Below are 21,688 nucleotides of genomic sequence, written 5' to 3'. Positions count from 1 at the left end.
AAAGGTCTTTTCTAACCTAAATGATTCTGTGATTCTAAGTAGATCTTGTTTTACCTTAGGAAGTAAAACTAAAGTTTTATGTATGTTGTGAAAAATATCTTAATTTTTATCATTTGAAACAGTAGACAACACAGATATATCTGCTTGAGTCTCCATCACCTGCATCATCAATATATCTCCATTTTTGTCCATCTCCATAATTTGCCTCCACACAGAAAGAATATAGGTTGACAGCTGATAACAGCTAAATAGATGCAGGCTTTTTCACTGCAATGGGAAATGTTTTAGAGTGCTGCCTTTGGAAGGAGGTCAAAACTAAAGCAAGTGAGAAGGACTTGGGGAAAGAAGAGCCAGCCCAGCTTTCTGTCACTCCAGTGAGCCTGATTCTGAAGCCTCTTGTAATTATTGAAATGACTACCCTGATTGCAAGTTTGTAGCAGAAAAAAAACTTCTCGCACTACATTGCAGTCTGAGGTTTCACTACTATTTATAACTAATCCAGATGCAATCCTCCTGGTACTTTGGGAAGAATGTGATAAAAATAAGGAAGGTTTTTAGGTTATAAAATTCTAAATTAAGCTCAGTTAAAGAGACTGTAAATCAGGCTCTAGACAGGAATACTTATTGCCCAGACTCACCTTTTTCCCCACGGGGAAATCATTTAAATGTTTGTACCTCCCAGGTTAGAGAATGTATTTAATTTAAATTATGATCTTCAATCTGAAATGTTTAAAGACTGATTTACTCGATGAAAGCATGGTACTGTGTCCTGGATGGGGTGTGTTAACACTTTAGGAAGGAATATGCTTTGTAGAATCTCCTTCTTGCTCAACCAGCTGCCTCCTGACGTGCCAGACAGACAGATCGTGCCTCTGCGAGCCACAGGGTGCAATACCACCGAAGGGTTAAATGCTGTATTGTTTCTCAATTAAGTAAAAGGTTCCAACTAGCTGGCTTTAAATATTGATGCTGAAGAGAACACTATGACATATGAGCAGCTCCCCTCACCACCAAGGATATTTGGCTCCATTTAATTAATTCCATTGGCCATTGTCTTAACTGTGCCCAGGATTCACCCAAGAGGAATTCACTTGCGTTACTGTTATTGAAAAGTGTAACATAGCATTATCTGCCTCAGACAGACTTTTTGTAGCATTGAATCAATTCCCCAGTTCTTGAAAACAACTACCTCATTTGATTCCTTTCATAATTAATGAAATTCAGTAGTAATGCTTTTGCCCCTCAGCTCAGGCTGGAAGAATGTTGCAAAACTTCAGTTTTCAAGCTGAAAGCATCCTAATTTTCAGCCTAAATGGACTTGTGGTATGAATGTGTTCTTGTGTCAGCATTTAGCTAGCTCTTTATTTTCAACAGCTCTTCTCTGTCTCAGGTGTATCATCCAAAATAGAGTTACAGACAGCAGTCTTATTCCTTCTCCTGCTTGAGCTGGGAGGCTAAGCCAGACAAGATTTGTAGCTGTCTTTCCTATGATAGGCTGCTGCTCTTCTTCCTTATCATCTTAAGTAGCTCTTTTGAGAATCTACCCCAGTTTCAGTCCAAATTTCCTGCATGTGGGGATTCAAGGCAAGGTCTTCCCACAGCTGTGGGAAGTGGAATTCATCCTTCCACCTGACACAGTCTAGGGATTGTATTTATCTGTGTCAAGGCCACTGTTTTAGAGATAATAAGTAAACAACCAGAATGTGTAGATCCTGCTGTCCTTTAATCTTTTGCAACCAATACATTCTCTGTGAAAACCAAAGAGCAAGCCTGTCTTAAGCCTTTTTACAGCACATAATGTGTGTTTCTACATGTGATAACAGGTTTTGTAACTATTTTTTTAAGGTGTTCAATTTATACAGAAAAGTAACATTCTTATAAACCTGAGCAATTCTTTTTAAATACCACATTTTAAATAAATGCAATTAAAACAATTTAAAATACTCCAATACTATTACATTTTTAAAAAAGCCCTTTGGAGAGGAAAAGGCTTATCGTGAAATTATCATGGAATTTATTAATTTTGTCCAGAACACAAAAATTGCTGGGAAAGCATGCAGGTATGAAGCCTGCTAGAGAGAGAGTATGTCTCTGCACATAAAGCTTTGTGGTTCATCTATGTTGCAGTCACATAGTGGTAGCACATTCTATAATCACTTTGGTGAAGAAGGTTGTACTCCAGTCCAGAGCCTAAGGGAAGAGGCCAGAGGTAGGCAGGTCAGAAAAGGAGTGCAGACTGGGTCATTTGCTGTTTAGCAGGCTTTGAGGTACAAAAATATAACTCCTAGCAAGTTAACCTTCAGTCTGGTGGGTGTCTGTAACAGAAGACTTCATTCAAGGTGCAGGAATAAGTGGCTTGTGTCCACATCACTCTGTGCTCGCCCTAAGACAGACTGGCTGTGTTCTATTCAGATAAAGCTTTTCCTCAGATCTTCTCTGATCACCTTGTGATTGTTAAAGTGTCTGTCTAATATAAACTGATGGTTACCTGCATCCCACCAACCTGGTGCTTTTAAAACAGTGTGGTGAGTGTGTCTGAGATGTAGACATTTAATTTTATGCTTGAAGGTAAAATGCCTTCTGGGATAAGAGGCAAAGGGCAGAGTAAAGCAGAGGCAAAGAAACTTGGTGCTGTTTCGTACATAATAACATTTGGGAGGAGTCTCTGGAGTAAACTGTCTCCTGAAGAGCAGACAGGTTTTCCCTTGAGAAGAGGTAGCTGGAAGGATCAGAAAGTTGACTAAAAATTTAGTAGTGCAGGCAATGATCTCAAGATCATTCTTTATCTGTCTTCTGAGCTGAAGATACATTCACTTAAATCAACATCTTTGTTTCATTGCCATGGTTTCCAAGAAGTTAAGTTCTGTTCCTGGAAAAAACAAGCTTTGTGTATATTATTTTTGTGTGAAAATATATGTATAGTATCTGTTTTGTCTATGTAAAATTAAGGATGATTATTTTAGGGTTTTATAATGCCTTTACCTTCCTTTCCTCATATGAAGGTATTTCAGTTGATGCATTTGAATAAAAAATAGACAGCACAAAAAATCAATGGAAAAATAATGAAAACACTGTAATGCCTGTATTGTTACACAGTGTTATCTGAAGGTCATTGAGTATAAGGAATGAAGGGTAGTACTGATATTTAAGCACAATTATAATCTGTGGGATAGTTGATTTACTTTTGCAACATTGCTTTTGGTATGTTACTCAGTCATTTCTGAAAAGTTTAAGTCTTGCTCCAAAAAAATGTTTTGCTGGATTTCAGATTAGGAGCATCTCATAGTTTGAGGTTCTGGCATGAGGAAAGGGAAAGAAAAAGAAAGGAGCCTGAAGCACCATTGGTTTGCTGCACCATTGGTCTGAATTTTGTTTTCCTCTGGGGTACTGCAGCAGATACTGCCTGCTGAATGAGAACCAGTGCCAGGAAAGACACAACAGTGGTCTTACCTCATCTGATACACTTTAAAAAATATCATTTCTAGTTGGTGAGTGTGAGGATAGAGAGCACCCATTAAAGTTATGATTTCCGTTATTAATAACTCACAATGAAAATTCTTTGAAAACACATCTTTTATATTGTGTGTTTTAGTCCAGAAAACTAAGTTAGCAGAACTCACCTTTCCTAAACAGTTGTTTACATGGAATTCATCTGTAGTTGTCCCTGCTCAAGGTACAGATCATTCATAATAACAAAGCTTTCTAATTCTGTGACAGAATATTCATAACATCTTTAAAATACTCAGCTAAATAATGGTCCCCAGGATCTGGACAGCAGGACTTCAAAAGGCAGAGTCCTCTGATCTCCATTTCTTTATTCTCTCTTAGCTTGGAAGGTTTCAACTATCAAGCATAGATTAAGTTTTATTGGTTGATAGTCTAATTGCATTATCTTTCCCCTTAATACTATTTTCTTTTCTCTGTATTGGATTCCATCCAAATATTACTACTTCCATGAAGCAGTTTGCTGAAAACGTTTTAGCTCTTGCTTTGATGCTTAACTACTTAACACGTGAGTGCTGCAATAAGGTGCTGGTTCCTGATAATAGTTTTCCTTCTGTAAGAAAAAGTTTCCACAACCTTCTGTGCTTTGCTTACGTTTGATAGAGCTCTTCAGTTGAGGCTTTTCATGGACAAGATAAGGTTTGGTTAAACATTTGAACTTTTGAATGTTTATCTGAACTAGATTTGACCTCTAAATTTGTCCATCATTAGTTATTTTGCTTTTCTTTTTAGAGACTAAATTATGCTATTAAATATGTTCTAAAGTAGGTTAAGCCCCTGTGCAGTTTGTCAGCTGGAACATTAATTTTAAAGCTGAAACAGCCTTCTATTGTATCTTTTTAAAATTTTGTCTGAATTTTAACCATGGCTGGTCAAACATAGAGTGAGCACGCACATGCACACCCCACATGTAGCTGACTGAAGTGTCTCAGAGTTGTTGTGATGACTGCCCTGACTTTATTTCAGGAAAAGATTGTGATATATAGCAATTATCTGCTTGCTCAGGCAGCTTTTTCCAGTGCAGCTGTTCTGGAGACTGGATGAAGTACTAAATGTCACCCTGCAGTGTCTCTGGAGGTCTCTCCAAGCCCCTGCACAAGGGCCAGATGAACTTGGGGTCCCAGCTATTGCTGCAGCAAACTGGCTGAGCTAGCAGTGTGGAGCACACTCATTTCTGGGGTTCCAGTTACTCATGTATTCAGCTGACCACATCTGGGGGTCTGCTTCAGATTCATGTCTTAACTGCACCAACCCAGATCTTGCCATCATGCTGCCTGTGTGATGAGAAGGAGCCATCACCACCAGGCTGGAGGAAGAGTTAGAGGGTGGGTGCTGTAGAAAGCCAGAAGTGTAGTTACCAGAGCACTTGCACCTTGGCCAAGGCTACACTTAGGAGAGGGGAGAAAGAGGGCAACTTATAGTTTCCATCTGCTGTTACACAGCTGAAACCTATGAGCTGATCTTTATTAGAAGACCAACTTCTAATATAGCCAATGCTAAATAAGCCCTTTGCTTAAACACACTGGAGTGGGAGCTTTCAGGTAAGTAGTCAAATTTAAAACATATACTATTATAACATAATACTTGGTTAAATATATCAGCAGCTCCACTTTGGGCTTCCCTTTTCCCCCTGTACCTACATTGTCTCAACCCAAGAAGGAGGCTGACCCATAACATACCTCACAAGGCACCTTCTCTCTTTAACAGCCTCCATAGGGCAGGCTCTCAGGAAAAGCTCTAACCTCTATTTGGTCTGCTTCAGATTTATATTGTGCAGATCCTAAACACCTTTAGTGGAAGTCTTTCCTGTGTCCTTGCAATACATCTCTAATGCTGCCTTGTACAGAAGGAGCTGTAACTGCTCGAAAGTTTGAAAATCAATTGTGTTTTAACAAAAAGGAATCATTTCTATAGAAACAAAAAATGAAGTTGATGGCTATAAAGGTCCCTTTCTCTAAGGCTTATATTTATGTGAACATAGATGTTGGAGGTTGCCACCGAAGCTTTCACTTAGGTAAGAAGTAGAAAGGATTCTTAATTTTGTTGACTTATTCTTTTAAAAAATGAGCTTGTGAATGTTATTTTGTCAGTTGTACTTACTCTAATGATTTAATTGAGGTAGAGATAATTTCACAAAGTAGAGTCGACATATAAACAGAGTACAGCAAATGGATTTCAGGTCTTGGCCCAGGTATTTTTTGGTTACTTTAAACAGAGAGGTTTTGCCTTTCTCCTTCATAAATTATCACATCTACATTCACTGGAAAATACTAAACTTGCTATACTGGAAGAAAAAAAAATGTACTGGGACTTGTGTTTTTAAACAACAAATATACATATGAATTTCACCATTATTTCTCATTGGCAATAAACAATTCTAACATGTTGGTTTTCATAACTTATGCACTATGAATTAATCCTGTCCTTTATTGTATGAGAAGCTCATTGTGGGTAAAAAGTATAAGGTTATGAATATAGTGGGAGGCTAAGTGCAACAGAAATGTAATTAAATTTTAAAATACTTTACTTTTTAAATTTAGAATTGCAAATTATAATCAATAAGAGTCTCAATAAAATTCTTTGCTATGATATTCTTTCTGGAAAGGTCCCATAAGATTGGATTTGAATAAAAGATTTACCAAGGTATCCAAGCATGTGTCTAAATTTAAATATATGAATCATCTGTATGACTCTTAACAAGGGTGGTACAAATACAGCAATGCCAAGTCTCCCTTGTTCTCTACAGATAATTAGTTTGTTTTCCAAAGCATAAGGCAGAATTACATGTAGGTTTGAAGTTAAAAGTGCACACGTGGCCGGCAGTACCAAGCCACTCAGAATGGTTTTCTTTTGCACTATCTGATGCTTCTGATAGGAAAAAAAATAACCTGCTTAATTTTCTTGTCCTTCTGTCTGAGCAATTTAGTGTAAGTGATGACTATTCGTATTATTTACAAAAGCTTGGGAAGGTTTTTTTTTGTAGACTAACTCAGTCAGAAGGTAAGCAGAAAGGCTTGAAAGTTACTGAGCTATATTCCACAACAGAAGAAAACAAACAGCTCTATATTCTAAAAAACCCTGAATGCCTTACTTGTAAATTACTTGTTCAGCTCGACTGGAAATAGTCTTCAGTTCCTTGCTCTGTCTTCCCTGGCCTTTAATTGCATGTTTGTTTTCTTTTGGGAAGTCTGCTTAAACTGTATTTTTATATTATATATGTCAACTTGAAAAGGCATTAATTCAAATATTCCAATATTTTTTCCTCAATAACTATTGTGGCTTATATGAGTGGGATGAAACTGTATGGCTAGAAACACTGGGACAAGGCTGAACTGTGCCACCCTGGTAGCCAAGGACAAGGACCCCTCCTCGGCTCCTGTGTGTTAGACCATCCAATTTACTGAGTGTTCTGCTGGGAATTTTAGCAACCTTCTCTAAAGAAGAGGAGTACACAAAAGATTCTCCATCACAATTCTGCCTTCTACCCATATTCATCTCTAGTTAGATCACTCTTTACCTGAAGATGTACAGAAAGCAGCTACCAAAGGAGGCTTGAGACCAGACAAGTCCTCAGTGACCTGTGCTCGTACAAACCACCCTCCTTGGTCCAAGGGGTTCCAGAGACTGTGTCAAGAGCCCTAATCCCTGACATGAGCTCAGAGAGACCAGTTTCCCTTTCCCAAGTACACTGTGCTCTCTTCCTAGAGCCTGAATAGTCTGACTTTGTGTACTGCAGCAGATTTCATCCAAGGCCCACATGTTTTACATTAGATGAACATAAACTGGTCATACTGTATGAATAAAATGAACCCGTTGATTTCTGGCATTGTGGTTTTTATATTCAAGTTAAGTGTGTATAATAGCATTTCTAATGCTGTGACAATACCAAAAAAATTGTGCAAAGAAAGACTTGGCATGTCCTGGGTGATCTAGTCCAGTCCCTCCTGTCAGAAGGTACAAGTTCTGTGTTCCCTTTCACAAACTTATTCAGTTTCATCCTAAATTCTTTTAGTTTTATTTGCCACCACGACTTCTTTGAAAGGGTGTTTTAGAACTTCATATTATGGCCACTTTATACTCATTTATTCTTGTGCCAACATTGTTCTTCAGTTTAAACAACTCTTCTCCCTCCCTGCTGTCCTCTTCTCCTCTCCTGCTCCTTTTCCCACCCCCACCAGCAAATTTGTAGAGAACAATCACAGCCTTTCTCAGCCATTTTCTAGCTGGCCAAACATGCCAAGCTCCCCATCTTCTTTCAAAAGCTCAGCAGCCCCATTCTCCTGGTACTTTCCACGACCATTGCCTTTTCTGGCATGAATTTCCACCTCTCACACGAGTGTTCAAGGTTGCACACTCATCTGAGAGAGAGATTTTGTATGAAACCTTCTCTGGCCATGTGATGGGTAGTATTAGCATTAGATCTGATCCCATTTCTCCAGCTTTCAGTCTCACTGTCACTTAAGATTTTGTCTGATAGCCTCATTTGTGCCTGAACTGGTGGTGCTTCCCAGCCTTGAGTCACTAACAAGTACTTTTTGAATGCTCCTGCTTTTTCTGTGCTCTTACTTTTCCTGTTAAAGTCATTAATGAAAACACAAAGATGAGCTCCAAGAATATTTGGGAACTTGCATTGGTAACTTTCCTTCAACACAGTCGTTCTCCTTTCAGCAGAGCTCATTTTAATACCTTGTTTAGTCACTTCATAGTTATTTTTTTAATTCTCTGCATCTTCTGTAGTTTAATAATTTCCTGCTTAGCATCAAATCAAATTCAAAACTTAAGTCCAGATAGATTTGGTCTGTTGCATTAAACCCATTTATTTTATTAAGGAAAGGTATCAGGTTAGTTTGGTATGACCTTCCTTTATAAATCTAATACATATTGAGAAATATTGCTTTACTTTTCTAAATATTTATGATCCAAATACCACTAAGAAAAGCTTTGTGGGGAGTGGCAGTTTATTTCAAAATGTAAGCATGTGGTGATATTTAACACACTATTAATTTATTTCCATTTATTATTGGTGGGGGACAAAATTTTTAAAAAGTTTTTATGCATACCAGCCTGATGCAAAATATGAATCATATAGTCATTTTTATTGAATCTTTACTGCTAATGCACACAAATTTCACAAAGTATAATGACACTACTGAGCACTTAAGTTGTTTGGGCTGTCATATTACAGAAAAGTTATTTGTGCTATATAACCACTGTTTTCTTTTTCCTTTTTGTTTATTTCTGAGCTTGCTTCATAAACATTTGTAAATGCAGATATACTTGTTGTGGCAAATATTTGTTTTAAGACCATAAACCTGAATGGTTTCAGGTCCTTTGGTGCCCATGAACAAAATAATCCTACCACTTCCTGACCCATTCTGCCACCTGATGCTGCAGTTCTTGGGTCTATGCTCTGTAGCTGTAAAATCTTTAATTTTAAAGCTTATCATAAACATAGGGATTGGGGTAATGCCTGATTCCTGCATTTTCTCCACCAGTCATTGGTGTAGTGCTTTTCAACAGACCATGTCTCTGCCTCTCATTTTACTAGTTTACAAAAAAAGATACAGTAAATATGGTGTGGGGATAATTCATGAGATCTGCCCAGGAATTTCACTAGGGGATAAAATATGATGACTGACAAAAGTCTTTAGCTCAATAAAATGGGTGAAGAGAATTCTTTATCCTTAGTGAGCAGACTTTATTGACTCCCTCTCAGAGCATCACAATGAAAAGGAAGGAGGCAGGGACTTGGCTTTGTCACTCAAATCATTGGTGCTGGTTGACAAACTGACCACTTTCACAGACAATAATGGACATTGCTCCTTCCTTAAAGGGCTAGCAATAGTTTCACACCTGATGTAGGCTAAAAACAATTCAGAAAAAAATTGAATTCTGAGTTCCAATAAAACTTAAATTCATAAGTCATTATATATTCTTAAATTACAGTGTCTCCTGGAACCTAGGCATAGTCATATGCCTCTGCGTGTTAAAATACTTTTCTTCAGGATGAGACACTCAGCAATTAAGCATTCCCATTACTTGAAATTAATTAATTAACTAATTAATTCCTTTAAATTAATGTTTTCACACATATGTGATAGTTCTGCTGTTAAACTGGCACTTTCACTATCCAAAGTCACAGAGAGCTACTTCTACCTCCCCTTTTGCTGAGGATTCTGGATATGAGTCTGTAAAGCACTTAAGAAAACAGTTACTTTGAGACATCTGAGATTACAGTTAAATCCATTGATCTGTTCATATGTATTTTAAGAAATTTGCAGCTAGGATTTTGACCAGTGTGTTCTATATATTGAAGAGTCAATCTTGTCACTTCTAGTATTTCTTGGAGAAAGAATAATTGAATCCCAGTTTTTGAGTGTTACTGTTATACCATGAGTCATGTCCCTTTCTAAGAACTTCCTGAAATTTTGAAGTCCTTGAGTGTTAAAAAACATTCATATAATCCAAACTATTTGGGAGTTATTTTCCTACAGGACAGGGCTAATGGAAGAGAAAGTACAAATATAAAGCTAATTTCTTCATGCCTTATCCCACTCCCACTGCTGCTCTTTATTCTCTATGAGCCCTTTCCATCCAAATGAATTACATACAATAATTTTGGGTGTTCTAGCAAACAGATAGGCATCATAATAATGTATTTCAGTTAGAAAGAGGTACTTGGAAGAAATTGGTTTTGCAATACACATGATGTGAGATAATCAATAGTGCTTTAGTCTGACAAGCACTGTCAATATCCATTGTCACAGTTCAGAAAGTCATTAATGGATAGTTCTTCAAAAACCAATGCTTTCAACATGTTATAAGTGTTCAGATATACTGTACCTGGCAGGAATTAATCATAGGTAAACCCTTGGGGTTGAGTATAAATGTTTTGTAAATTAAGAATGAAATAAAAGTCATTGGAAGGAAGATGAGAGCATGTTATGTGGAGTTACAAAATCTTGCCAATAAAATGTGGAGCTGTGTAGAACATATTAAACCTTTTTACTTTCTGAATCATTCAGACTCTGCCCAGAACATCACACCCAGGAAGAACAATCTGCTAGAAATACATTCTCTAGATACATGACTAAATTCAAAGAAAATAATTCCATAAAAAAAATTTGTCCTGGTCCTGCAAAGGTTACAGCCTTGCCTGGTTCTTTTAGCTGTGGCTGTGCCAACACCCTGAAGAAAGGTTTTTGTAACTTCACCTGCAAATATGTCAGCCACTACTTAATCCTCCTTAAATGATGTTCATTCTCATTACATCATATATACAATTTAGTGCATTAAGTTATAAAAAGTAGTTTTTCATTTGTACATATCAAAACTTCCCTTGGCTCTGGTGGTACTATTTCTGTAGAACTGTGTGATATGTAGGTAACATATCCATTCTTTCCTTCCATCCATCTTCTTGTGTAAACACTCTTGTAGAGATGCTAGTTTGTGGTTTTATATGATGCTCCTGTTATTTATATGCTATTAGGAATGTTAAGGCTGGAGTTGTGGCACTAAGTATTCAGAACATTTATATAGACTCAAAAAAAAGACAGGTCAGTTTTTCTTGGTACATTTTTTTATTTTTGGAGATAGAAAATTTAGTTTATAGCTATCCTTCCTAATTCACCTGATGTTCTTACAGTGCTATGAAACATTAAGGGCCAAAAGTTTGTTCTTTCTTTTATGTCTAACAGTGTGTTTATGTTATTTTCCTTTTGTACCCAACCTGTGTTATACTTCCCGAATATGATAAGCTGTCGTGATTTAACATATCTTAATTCTAGAGCAAATTGTCTGAGGAAAAGTTCTTGTCATTTTTTTTCATTTCCCCCTTCACACCTTTCCCACCTGTGGAACAGACACCTGATGAAGTGACTGAAGCCATCAGAAATGCTTTTCTAGATTTGAGAGTCCAACTTAATTTCCATTTGACAGGGAAAGTCAGCCAGTTATTCAGGTTATATTTTCCTGCTGGATCAACATGTCCTTGCACCTACTTGCATTAGCAGATGAAATTTAACATCATATTGGACTCTGTTGGGTTACACTTGTACTGGAAATGGCTCTGGCCCAACAAGAGCAAGCATTTTCTTTTTCTATCTCAGAAACTCCTAGTGCAATATGAAAAATACTTTATTGAAGAGTCTGTGCAAAGGGAGGGGAAATGTCCTTCTGTTCTGTGTTGGTTTTGAAGCATTCATGTGGATGTCAGTGTGAGCAGCTTCAGAAATGTAAGATGAGTTTGTTCAGTAGAATGAATCAAACAGCACACCTATGCAGTTATGCCATGGAACATACAGTAAAACAAACAGTAGAGTTTATTTCGTGTTATTTTACACTTTGGTCCTTAAGTATTGGACTTCTGCATGGAACTGCTTTCCACTTTTTAATGTTGTTTGAAGTTTGCCAGCTCTCTTTCATGGAGGATTCTTCTGGCCAAATCCAGAACTTGAAATTTAAAAGGGAAGGTACTCTAAAACTATTTATTGTGGGTTCAGGGTTTTATAACTAGTCCTTTTTTTTTTTTTTCCCCCTCTTTTGGTAGTACCATTTAGCCCTTTTTGTATTTCCAAACATCATAACAAAGTCATTTTAACGTGGGGATATCGCGAGAAAAATGGTTTGGCAAGAGAAGAAATATTTCTAATTGAGATCCCAACATGAATATTTCTGACTAAGCTTGGTTTTGAAACACGCTATCTAAATCCTTGAATTTCAGGGAGGACTGGAGTTTCCCTCTGGTGACTCACACATGTTTAATAAAATGAAGTAAGAAATTCAGGAAAATTAGCTTTGCTGCTGTTCTTAACTGTGTGCTATGCAACTCGACATAAAACAAAGAAGAGTGTCCATGACAATAATTATTCCTACCTCTAGATGTAGTTTTAACACCATAATTGCTGCTTCAGGTATAAAACTTCCAGCTGAGTTAATGTATCCCTCTAAAGAGAGGGATTTTACCTGGATGCCAAGTCATGGATCCCTTATCCTACCATTCACAATATGACCACATCCACTTGAGTTACAGTCTCTTAACACATCTGGTGCATGCTCAGAGCTAAGAGTGTAGTTCAAGTGTGCATAAAATGCTTCAGAGTCCCACAGAACGGGAAACGTGGCAGGCATCTTAGGTGACTTAAGAGATGTTTTCACTCCTGCATCATTTGCACCAGGGAAGCTCCACTATAAGTCAGGAAAAAGCAAACCTAAATATGAATCACTATGGACAAAATGACCCTAAGCAATAAGAGAGTCCCCAAACTAAATACAATTCACTTCACTGTTTCAAAGTACCATTAAGATGCAGAATTAGAAACATCCATTTGTTGTTCTTTTTATAGCACAGCCAAGCGACTTGGAATTTTAGTTTGTCCCTGCCAAGGATTGCTCAATTTCCAACAAAAAGTCCTCCTCTATAATGTTAAAAAAGCACCAACCATCAATTGAATGCTAATCTTTATGTTCTATGATGCATCGCTCCAAGAATGCTACCATTAAAAAATGTGAATTCTATTTTTCATCAGTGATGGATTATTGTACCAAGCTGTGTTTTATTCCAGTAAAGTGTCCTTTTATTTGTCCTGTGCGATTACTGGTTTGTGGAAGTATGTGTGGGGTCACTTTAGTGCTGTGGGAAAATGGAGCACTCTTCTGTTAAAATCAGTAGTGAAATCAGGAGCAAACTATGCTCTGATCATCGCAGGCATGTGTTTAAATATTGCTTTCCTTAATTGGGTATGTTCTATTTACTTAAAATGAACAATTTGGCAAGTTTTTCTCCCTTGACAACAGCAAAGCGCAAACCATTTTATAAGTTTGGCTGTTAAAATCAGATTTGTAATGTAAACCACAATATTCCAGGGTTGTTACTGTTGCTTCACCAGTTATTTTAGCTTGCCATTGTTTTATAATTGTTCACCTTTGAACATTCTGGTTCTGTTTATAACTTGTGCAAAACTTCTCGCTACGAAATAGCCCAATAACATTGATCCCAATTTTATTTTTGCTCCCTCTCTTCCCTTGGATCCTGTCTGTGAAGAGCCCTGCATTGTAGGGGAGATTCAATCTGGATGGGGAGATTAGGGAGCATCTCTGTAGCTGCAGCTATACTATCCAGGGTGCTCTTCAGACATTCTTTCAAAGGGACCTTGTACAATCGTTTACGAGTGCAACTTGTAAAGAATACTATGTTTTGGTAGATTGATTGATTGATTGATTGATTTTCAAGACAAGATAGAAAGTTATTCTTTCTTCAGAAAGCAGAAGCCAGCCCTCTCTTGGCTGGAGGTCCTTGTCAGGGATGGCTGTGTGTCCTAGCTGCCCCACTAGCCTGCTCAGCATTTGGGGGAATGAGCTCACTAAGAGAGCCCAGGACACAGGACAAGAGTGGTGAGGCTCAAATGGTTTCTAGAAAACTTTAAAAATCTGGTTGTTGAGGGAAACTTTTGGAGAAGGTCTTCCCATGGCATGGCTGCTGCTTCTGGAGCATGCTGAGTTTCTCCTTCCTACTAATACTGCCTATTTTGCTAGCTATGATGGTGCCCTGTGAGCACCTCAGCAGAGAAAAAGTTATATTTATGCCTTTGAAACTTCCTCCAGGGGATTTTCTGCAGCTGGGTTCTGTGTCTTTTTGACACAGAGCAGGAATAAATTGAGCTCAAAATGTTTCTCAGTTTGGTAAATGCCTAAATATAATAAAATATAACCATTAGGACGGGAATACTTTTCTTTCCATAAATTAATGCATCTTGCACACATTTCATGGCATATAGCCATGTTTGCTATAACTGCATTAAATATATATATAACGCTTAATCCATCTTGGCAAGAGAATTCAGTCCTTCACTAGTGGTGTAACCACCCATCCTTTCTCATAACAAGGAGTAGGGAGCTAATAGTGCATAGCACACTTTGAGTCCAGAGTTCTAGCTGAAAACTCATCCATGTGAAACTTGCAGGATTCATGAACATCTCATGAATAAACTGGGCACCATCCAAATACTTATAGGCAATAAATAATACAACTCTCTGAATAACCAGCAGTGCAAGCTCATCGTGTTTATTCACACAAATATTCATCAGATGTTTTGTACTATCCAACCAGCTACACTGCTGACCTACAGCATGATTTTACTAGGGTGGTTATGGCCATTATTTTCTAAGGATACTTGAGCAAACTACTATAAGTTTAAAAATACCCATTTCACTGAAGATTTTTCTTTTGCTTTCTTTCAGTTTTCAGACTGAACTACAGTGCCTCTGACACAAATGACAGAAACCGAGTTAAAAGCAGATTAAAGAAGTTCATCTCCCGAAGACCTTCCTTGAAAACACTGCAAGAAAAGGGACTTATTAAAGGTGTGTTCAATCTTCCATACTTTTTTTTGGAGTAAAAAGTAAAAATTCACCAATGAAATTTCCATTCTGAGTTAAATGAGTAGGTTTCTTGGACAAACACTTGTATACGTTTTTGTCACTGTGTTGCATAAAACTTTCACTGCTGAATCCAAAAGAGGAACTTCAGATGCTGTGTTGACTAATTTGTTTTCTAGGGTAGGCTGGAATACTTTCTGCCGTCTTCTCTCGTTATTTTTTCTAATTCTCCATCAAAATACATTTTTAACAGTTTACATGCCAGTGAATAACAATTGCTTTGAATCTGTAATTTTTTTTCCTATTTCAAGTTCTTGCCCAGTTGGTCAGCCATCACTTTCACATAGCCTTAAAAACTTCTCCTGTGATAAAATGGTTTGTTAGATTATCCAAGGAGCAAGCGTTTTGCTGAGAAGCTGGTAGCTCACTTGAAGGCAGTAGCATTCTGACCACTAGTAATCAAGCAAAGTCATGTTTTCAAATATTGTCTGGAATAATGCTTAAAAAATTTACACACTCCCAAATTATTATGTGTGAAACCCACAACTGCACATGCAAATTGACTAGAAAGAGGCATTTTGCCAGTAGCCCCTGTCAATCTCTGGAGTGTGAGTTTTCCAGTGGTGTGTCAAAAATGGCAAGGGGTGTTGCTAGTGTGTATTAAACTTGTCTGTCCTGAGCCAAGAGATTGACCCCAGACAGCAAAAGCTAAAACAGCCACAAGAGTTAAACACCAGATGGGCCCATGTCTGGAGAGAAGAAGATTTTATGAATTAAATTCGTATGGTTTAGATAGATGCAGAAATGTTCAGTACAATGTTGCTTATTCTAAGGAAATCTTTATTATATGAAAGCATTATGTGCCTTAATGACAAGCTTCTGCTTCAAAATGTCACAGAAACTTTTAAAAAAAAGAAAAGTCTTTTATAGATTAATATATGTATGTGAGGTGTGCACACTCACACCCCAAACTTTTGAGATCTGTCCTTACACATTCATAGAATCTGATTTCAATCCATTGGAGGATTCTGCCTCTTTGAAGTACTCTATGGGTGGAGGGTGGGATTTAAATGCATCATATTAGTTTGTTTCAATTATTACAGTAATAGAGGAGTAATTTATAGTCTTTTAATTTCTGGGTTTAAGGGTGGTTTTTTTTAGTTTAATAAAGTGTGTCTGATGAATCTCCTGCAGTGTTACATAGGGATCAGATGTGATCCCTGCTAACAAATCCAGATTCATTAGCATAACTCAAATCCATCCTCTAATATATCTCTCCAGGAAAGCCAGATGCATTTGGGTTTGGCTACAGTTGCATTAAGCTCTTGATTCATAAACATAGCTTGATTCTACCTGGGATACTCCCCCATGGATAATGAAGATGCATGATTTGTGGCTCAATCCTTCAGAATCAGTACCCAGCACTGTTTTATTACTAAACCAATGTTACCATGAAGAAAACATGTTAGTTATCTACCATGAAGTTTCATTAGGATTAGGTTTTGGCCATGCAAATGAGGCAGGATTCGTTAGCACAGCTTAATTCCAATCTACGGTAAGTCTATGTGAAATGCTCATTTGATAAGGTTCCTTCATTGTCTTCACCAGAGTTTATCCCTTAATCTGTCAAAATGTTATGAAAATGCAGTTGCAGTGCTTATACAGAGACCACTTTTAAATGTTAATTTTTAGGCTCACATTAGAATATTTTTAAACCACAAAATGCAACCACCCAGATTAAAAATTAAAAGCTTGCCAAATTTTGTATTCTAAGATGCATCTATTTATTTTTCTAAAGGTGACTTAAATGCTTGCAGAAACCTCTCAAAACTATTTATTTGCTGTTTCTTAAGGGAAAAAATGCTAACCAATTTTTACAAGAAAAAATTCCTCCAGCTCTGAGAACATGCATACTAACTTTTATCCCACAGGGAAATACTTCTGTCAGAATTGTAAATCCCTTAAAATAGGGGCTCGTAATAAAAGTGTGTCTAAAGCCTTGCAGGACATCTCGGTACCAAATTTCTGACAAAGAGCTGTTCTGTGTGCTGGCAAAGGATTGATATAAATATCTGTGAAGCGTGTGGTGTTAATTACTCCAATGCAGTGGCACTGTAGGTGCTGTGAAAACCTTCACTTTTCATCAAGTGCTATTCAGTTTTGCCAGGGGCACTATAAAGCTCTCAAATCTATATTGATTTTTTACATTGTATGTCACACTGGAACCAAAACTCCAATAAATTTAACACGTAAATTATAGTCAGGAGTAAATACATTTTAAGGTGGCAAGTTCACTTAAACACAGTTCTGTGCTCTGTTCCTCACTGATGTGCACACACTTGGCCAAGAGGCTCGACGCATTTCTCTGCGTTAACCAAATTTGGGAATACAGGCTTCAAAATTAAATAGCAGTTTGATCTCCTGGGGTACTTTGTTCTGCCAAAGCTGTTATCAGAAAATCTAGAAATTATGTGATTGTCACTTAACTCTTAACAAAACTTTGTTGACGTAGGAAGTAGCAAATGTCCACGTGGTCAATAAAGTAGGGAACAAATGAGAAGAATAAGAAGGATAATAATCAGACAAGGGAATGTAGCAGACCAATGGGTAACTATTAGTTGCACGTTGATCTGAAAAAGATGACACGCCAACACTTTACATGACAAGAAGTTATTTTTGTCATTGCTGTCCCATTTGCTTTCTAGTCCTTTGCGTAAAGGAAGCCAGAATGGGAACAGCACATTGGCTCCATTCACTGTGATGGGCTGGTGATGGGGCTTTTCATGCTCCAGTGAGAGCTCTAATGAAGATCATCAGTCCTCCTCTTTCCATCTCACTCATGCTTACACAAAATATCTTTGGTCTAGAACTCTTTGAATCATTTTTGAATACAGAATTTTTGCCTAATGTGTATGTCTCTATACGCACCCTTATGTTCCTAGATAGCCACACATGCACACAAACATGGAAACAGTAAATAAGAGGCATGTTCCATGTCTGCCATTTTAACAGTGTTGTTTTGAGAATAACTGTTCAAATTTATATGCTAGGGCAGGGGTCCTCAGCTGCTCGGCACTGAAATATTCTCAGAATTTCCAGAATCTGCACTAATACGCTAGAAAAATAATATATAAATCTTCCCTTTTAAAACTACTTTATAGTCTATAATTGAACTTTGATCTTTATGTTTAAGCTTTGTCATGATTTAATATTACCCTAAAATGAATTGCCAACCTTCAACTTGATATTGGCCTGTTCACTTCCTGATTTCTGAGCCTTTCTAGTCCAAGAGGAGGAAAAAAAAAAAGCTTCTGCGAACCAGTGATTTTAAAGATGTGGTGGTTGTGTTGGTAATAGACTGTCACAAAATACACTTTCAGTAGATGGTAAAAAAGCATGAGTAACAACCTAGCAGAAATGACACTGTGGGAAATGAGGAAAAGGCAGCTATGCAGCTGGTGAGAAATTAATCTAGGGTTTTTGGGGGTGGATATTTTTTTTCCCAAAAGCTAGACACTGAAGGAACTTTGCTGAATTTATTTCGTAAGTTAAGGCAAAAACCAAAACAGCATAAAAACTGGAATGGTTACAACTGTTTCAAGATGAAAATAAAAGCCACTCAATTGCTAGTGAAAGGAACTAGCTGTGATTTGGCTTGATAGCCTATGGAACAGGGCTCAGCATATGCTGGTAGTTGTGCAGATAGCAGCACAGAGATCACCAACCATTCTCTTTCCAGACAAGGGAAAATGTCTTTATTGTCTCATATCTCTCAATGGACCTTGGAGTAGTTCATTGTATTAGCTGTAATGCTCACGAGAAGTCCAAAAGAGCAGGTTAAGACCTACCTTTGGTACGTTCTATAATTCCTCTGGTTTATGCAGGAATTTAGCAAGTGATCTGGTGCCCATAATAACTTAAGGATTGTTAGGAGATGTTTCCTTTGACTTACAAGGACATTGGGTCACAAGTGCATAATTTATTTCATTCTTTGACCACTATGTGGACATTTGGAAGTAAGTTTCCCAAACCCTGTAGATGGCAAAACACTGAAAAAAAGTGATTTTTTTATCCTTTGACATGATGGTCAGAAATAATTCATAAAATTAAAAAATATCTCATGTTTGGAGACCTGTTTTGAGGAGTACAACAGAGTCGTTCTCTTTAAATTCAAATCAGTTCTTGGCCCCAGTAAAACACCATCATTCTCTTAAAAGAGACCACTGTCTGCAGTACTCTTTATTTTCCTTTTTTTTCTGAGAATGTGAGACAAATCTGGTAGTTTGTATGAAACTTAATAGTAACTGTTCACAAATGTAATTTTTTAAAAATTGATGACCACCACAGATCAACGATATATAGTAAATCTCCAAGTTAAAAGGACTGGCAAGATTCCCAGCTAGCATAAATCAGGAGAGCTCCATTGACAACCTTGCTGACTTCAGTCAGCTGAGGACCTGGCCCACTTATTGTAAAAGCGTGGTGGCATTATTTGGAGCCCAGTCTGGGATCAGCATCATTTTAATGTCTGACTTAATGTGTCTGACTATACAGATTGAGCAGCTAGAAGTCACCTTTCAGAATCTGGTCTTTTCCAATCATATCCCCTCCTTCTCCAAAAAAATTCACTGCTGTGGTGCCTACTGTTCTGTCCATCTCTCTACATTCCTCTTTTACTTTGCCTTTTCATTTCCTTTCTCCTTTTTCCTTCCCAACATTCAGATACAAAGAAAACAACTTAGATGTTGATACAAAGTTTTGGTAGTCCAAGACTTCAAATCCAGGTATATCAGAGTTCACTCTTCTCCTCAAAGGCACTGAATTACGTAGATACAATTCAGGTTTCTAGAAACTTGGCCATTACTCCATATCTTCCCCTCCCAAATCAGAATGTGAGCTTCTCCCCAAGAAACAGGAATATTAGTCATGCCCTTCCTTGGTTTTTTAATAAAAAACACTGAAGTATTAGTTCCTTCCAAGTGTGGCCACATCTTATATGTGCACACCAAAACCAGTTAAACAATGACATTCTCAGTGAGGATGTGGCTTTAGTGATTTTGTTTTGTTTCTTCTCCAGAAGTATTGTCTCCCATAAACTAGATTTCTGCAGCTCAGAATTAGTGGCTTTCCTGCAGCCTACAAGAGCTACTCAAAAAAAAAAAAAAAAAGTAGCTCTGTCAGGCTCAGGGAAAACTTGAAGCTCACCAGAAAGAGCAATTCATTGCAGCTGTAATCATCATTTTATATTACACAACTTGTGAATGTCCATTCCCTCCTCTTCTGCTGTCTCATTTTATATCCATGTGCAAAGCTGTCACACAGCCCCACCATCTTAAACAGAAAGTTTAATGTGCAGATAGCAGGGAGGTGTAATGTAAACCATACCACCAAACATATTATGAATATATTGCTCTTCTTAAAAATGCTTGTTGGTTTTTCATACTACAGTATTGACTAACTGTCTGTGTTTGATGTATGGTTTACCAGCCTGATGTAGACTTATGGTTAGAGCTTAACTTGTTAGTTCTGCTTTTGCAGCCAATTCAGAATAACTACAGATGCCCCAAGATATTAAAATTGACTGCTCAAATGGACTCAGTGTGGGAGTTTCATTGGTTTTAAATTGATAACAGCTGAAAGAGTGAATGATTAAAGCTGTATATGGGCATAGTATGCAGCTCCTTTGTACAAGCTCTTGTGAACAGAATCCGCTGTATGGGAATTGCCTTTGTTCTAATAAAAGATATTTCTGAACAATTGTTAGTTTAAATTTTTAAATGATGAAACAAGAGCGTTTCAGGAGCCTATAGAGGAAATAATTCCTGAGAAACTGGAATAACTCTGAGAAGATAAAGTGGATTTCTATTCAGAGGGGAGCATTTAAAGTTAAGTAGCATTCCATAAGGTGGTAATTGTGTCTATTTCCCAGGCATTTGAGTTAAATAAGCTGGATAGGAAACATAAACTGTCATAACAGGGGCTTAGAAGTGTTGTGTACATCTTTTTTGTTTTTCCAAAGTCATAAAGAAAAGAAGTTTTGAAGGGGCTTATCACAAATAAATCAAAGAAAGGCTTTTTGCTTCTTTTATCCCTTTGGGAGCAGTTATTTTTTGAAAAAAAATGTCCTGGATAATTTCCCCTTGAACTAGTTTAGAAATGTATATACACACACCTATAAAAGAGTAAGAGAATGATATTTTAATCTTAGTTACACATAAATCTAATTATAAAAGTTAGTAATTTGTCATTCTTATAATTCTGTTTTAAAATGCTGCACAAACAAAGCTTAACGGAGTTTTCCTCAGCTATTCCTGTGACCTCCAAGAGTGTAAATATGGCAGTGTAACTTCTGCCATTCCCATGTTTTTGTACAGAATCAGATCCAGGAAAAAAATCAATTGACTAGAGAGAGTCACGGAGTTTGTGGTTCAGGATTACCCAGAATTCAGAGTATTTGAATGACTCATGAGATCATGCACTTATAAATACTCATGGATTTCTAGAAGAGGGGGAAAAAAGATATCCAAAGCAGCTGTGTGTCGCGGTTGTACCATAGTCTCTTTTGATGCCCAGCAGCTATTAGGGCTGATTTGCTGCCCCTTTCATTCAAGACAAAAATCCTAATTACCTATTTTCTAAAGTAGAAGTGTTTTAAAGTTTAACTGCAGGATACAACATGTGACTAGATCCATAAATTGAAAGGTAAATAAAATGAGGTTAAACGCTTTGCTGAAGATACAGAATCTGCACCCAGAAAAGAAGCAATTGGCTAGGTGAGAACTGTGTGACAGTTTCCAGCCTTTTTAAA

At 37.3% G+C, this 21,688-nt stretch overlaps 1 protein-coding gene across 1 annotated transcript in view; it reads left to right on the top strand.

Annotated features, from left to right (window-relative positions):
- The window catches only part of LOC103780394 (rho GTPase-activating protein 15), a gene marked incomplete at both ends in the record, with an annotated part of 164,030 nt that overhangs the window by 118,126 nt on the left and 24,216 nt on the right, over positions 1-21,688 (top strand). Inside the window, one exon of the mRNA XM_008948065.1 lies at positions 14,743-14,865. Coding sequence (XP_008946313.1) covers positions 14,743-14,865 — 123 coding nt within the window. The remainder of the gene's footprint in view (positions 1-14,742; positions 14,866-21,688) is intronic.

Source organism: Merops nubicus, unplaced genomic scaffold (assembly GCF_000691845.1).
Source record: "Merops nubicus isolate BGI_N331 unplaced genomic scaffold, ASM69184v1 scaffold6069, whole genome shotgun sequence".
NCBI lineage: Eukaryota > Metazoa > Chordata > Aves > Coraciiformes > Meropidae > Merops > Merops nubicus.
Note: the sequence above shows the minus strand (reverse complement) of the source record. Positions and strands in the feature narration are given on the sequence as shown.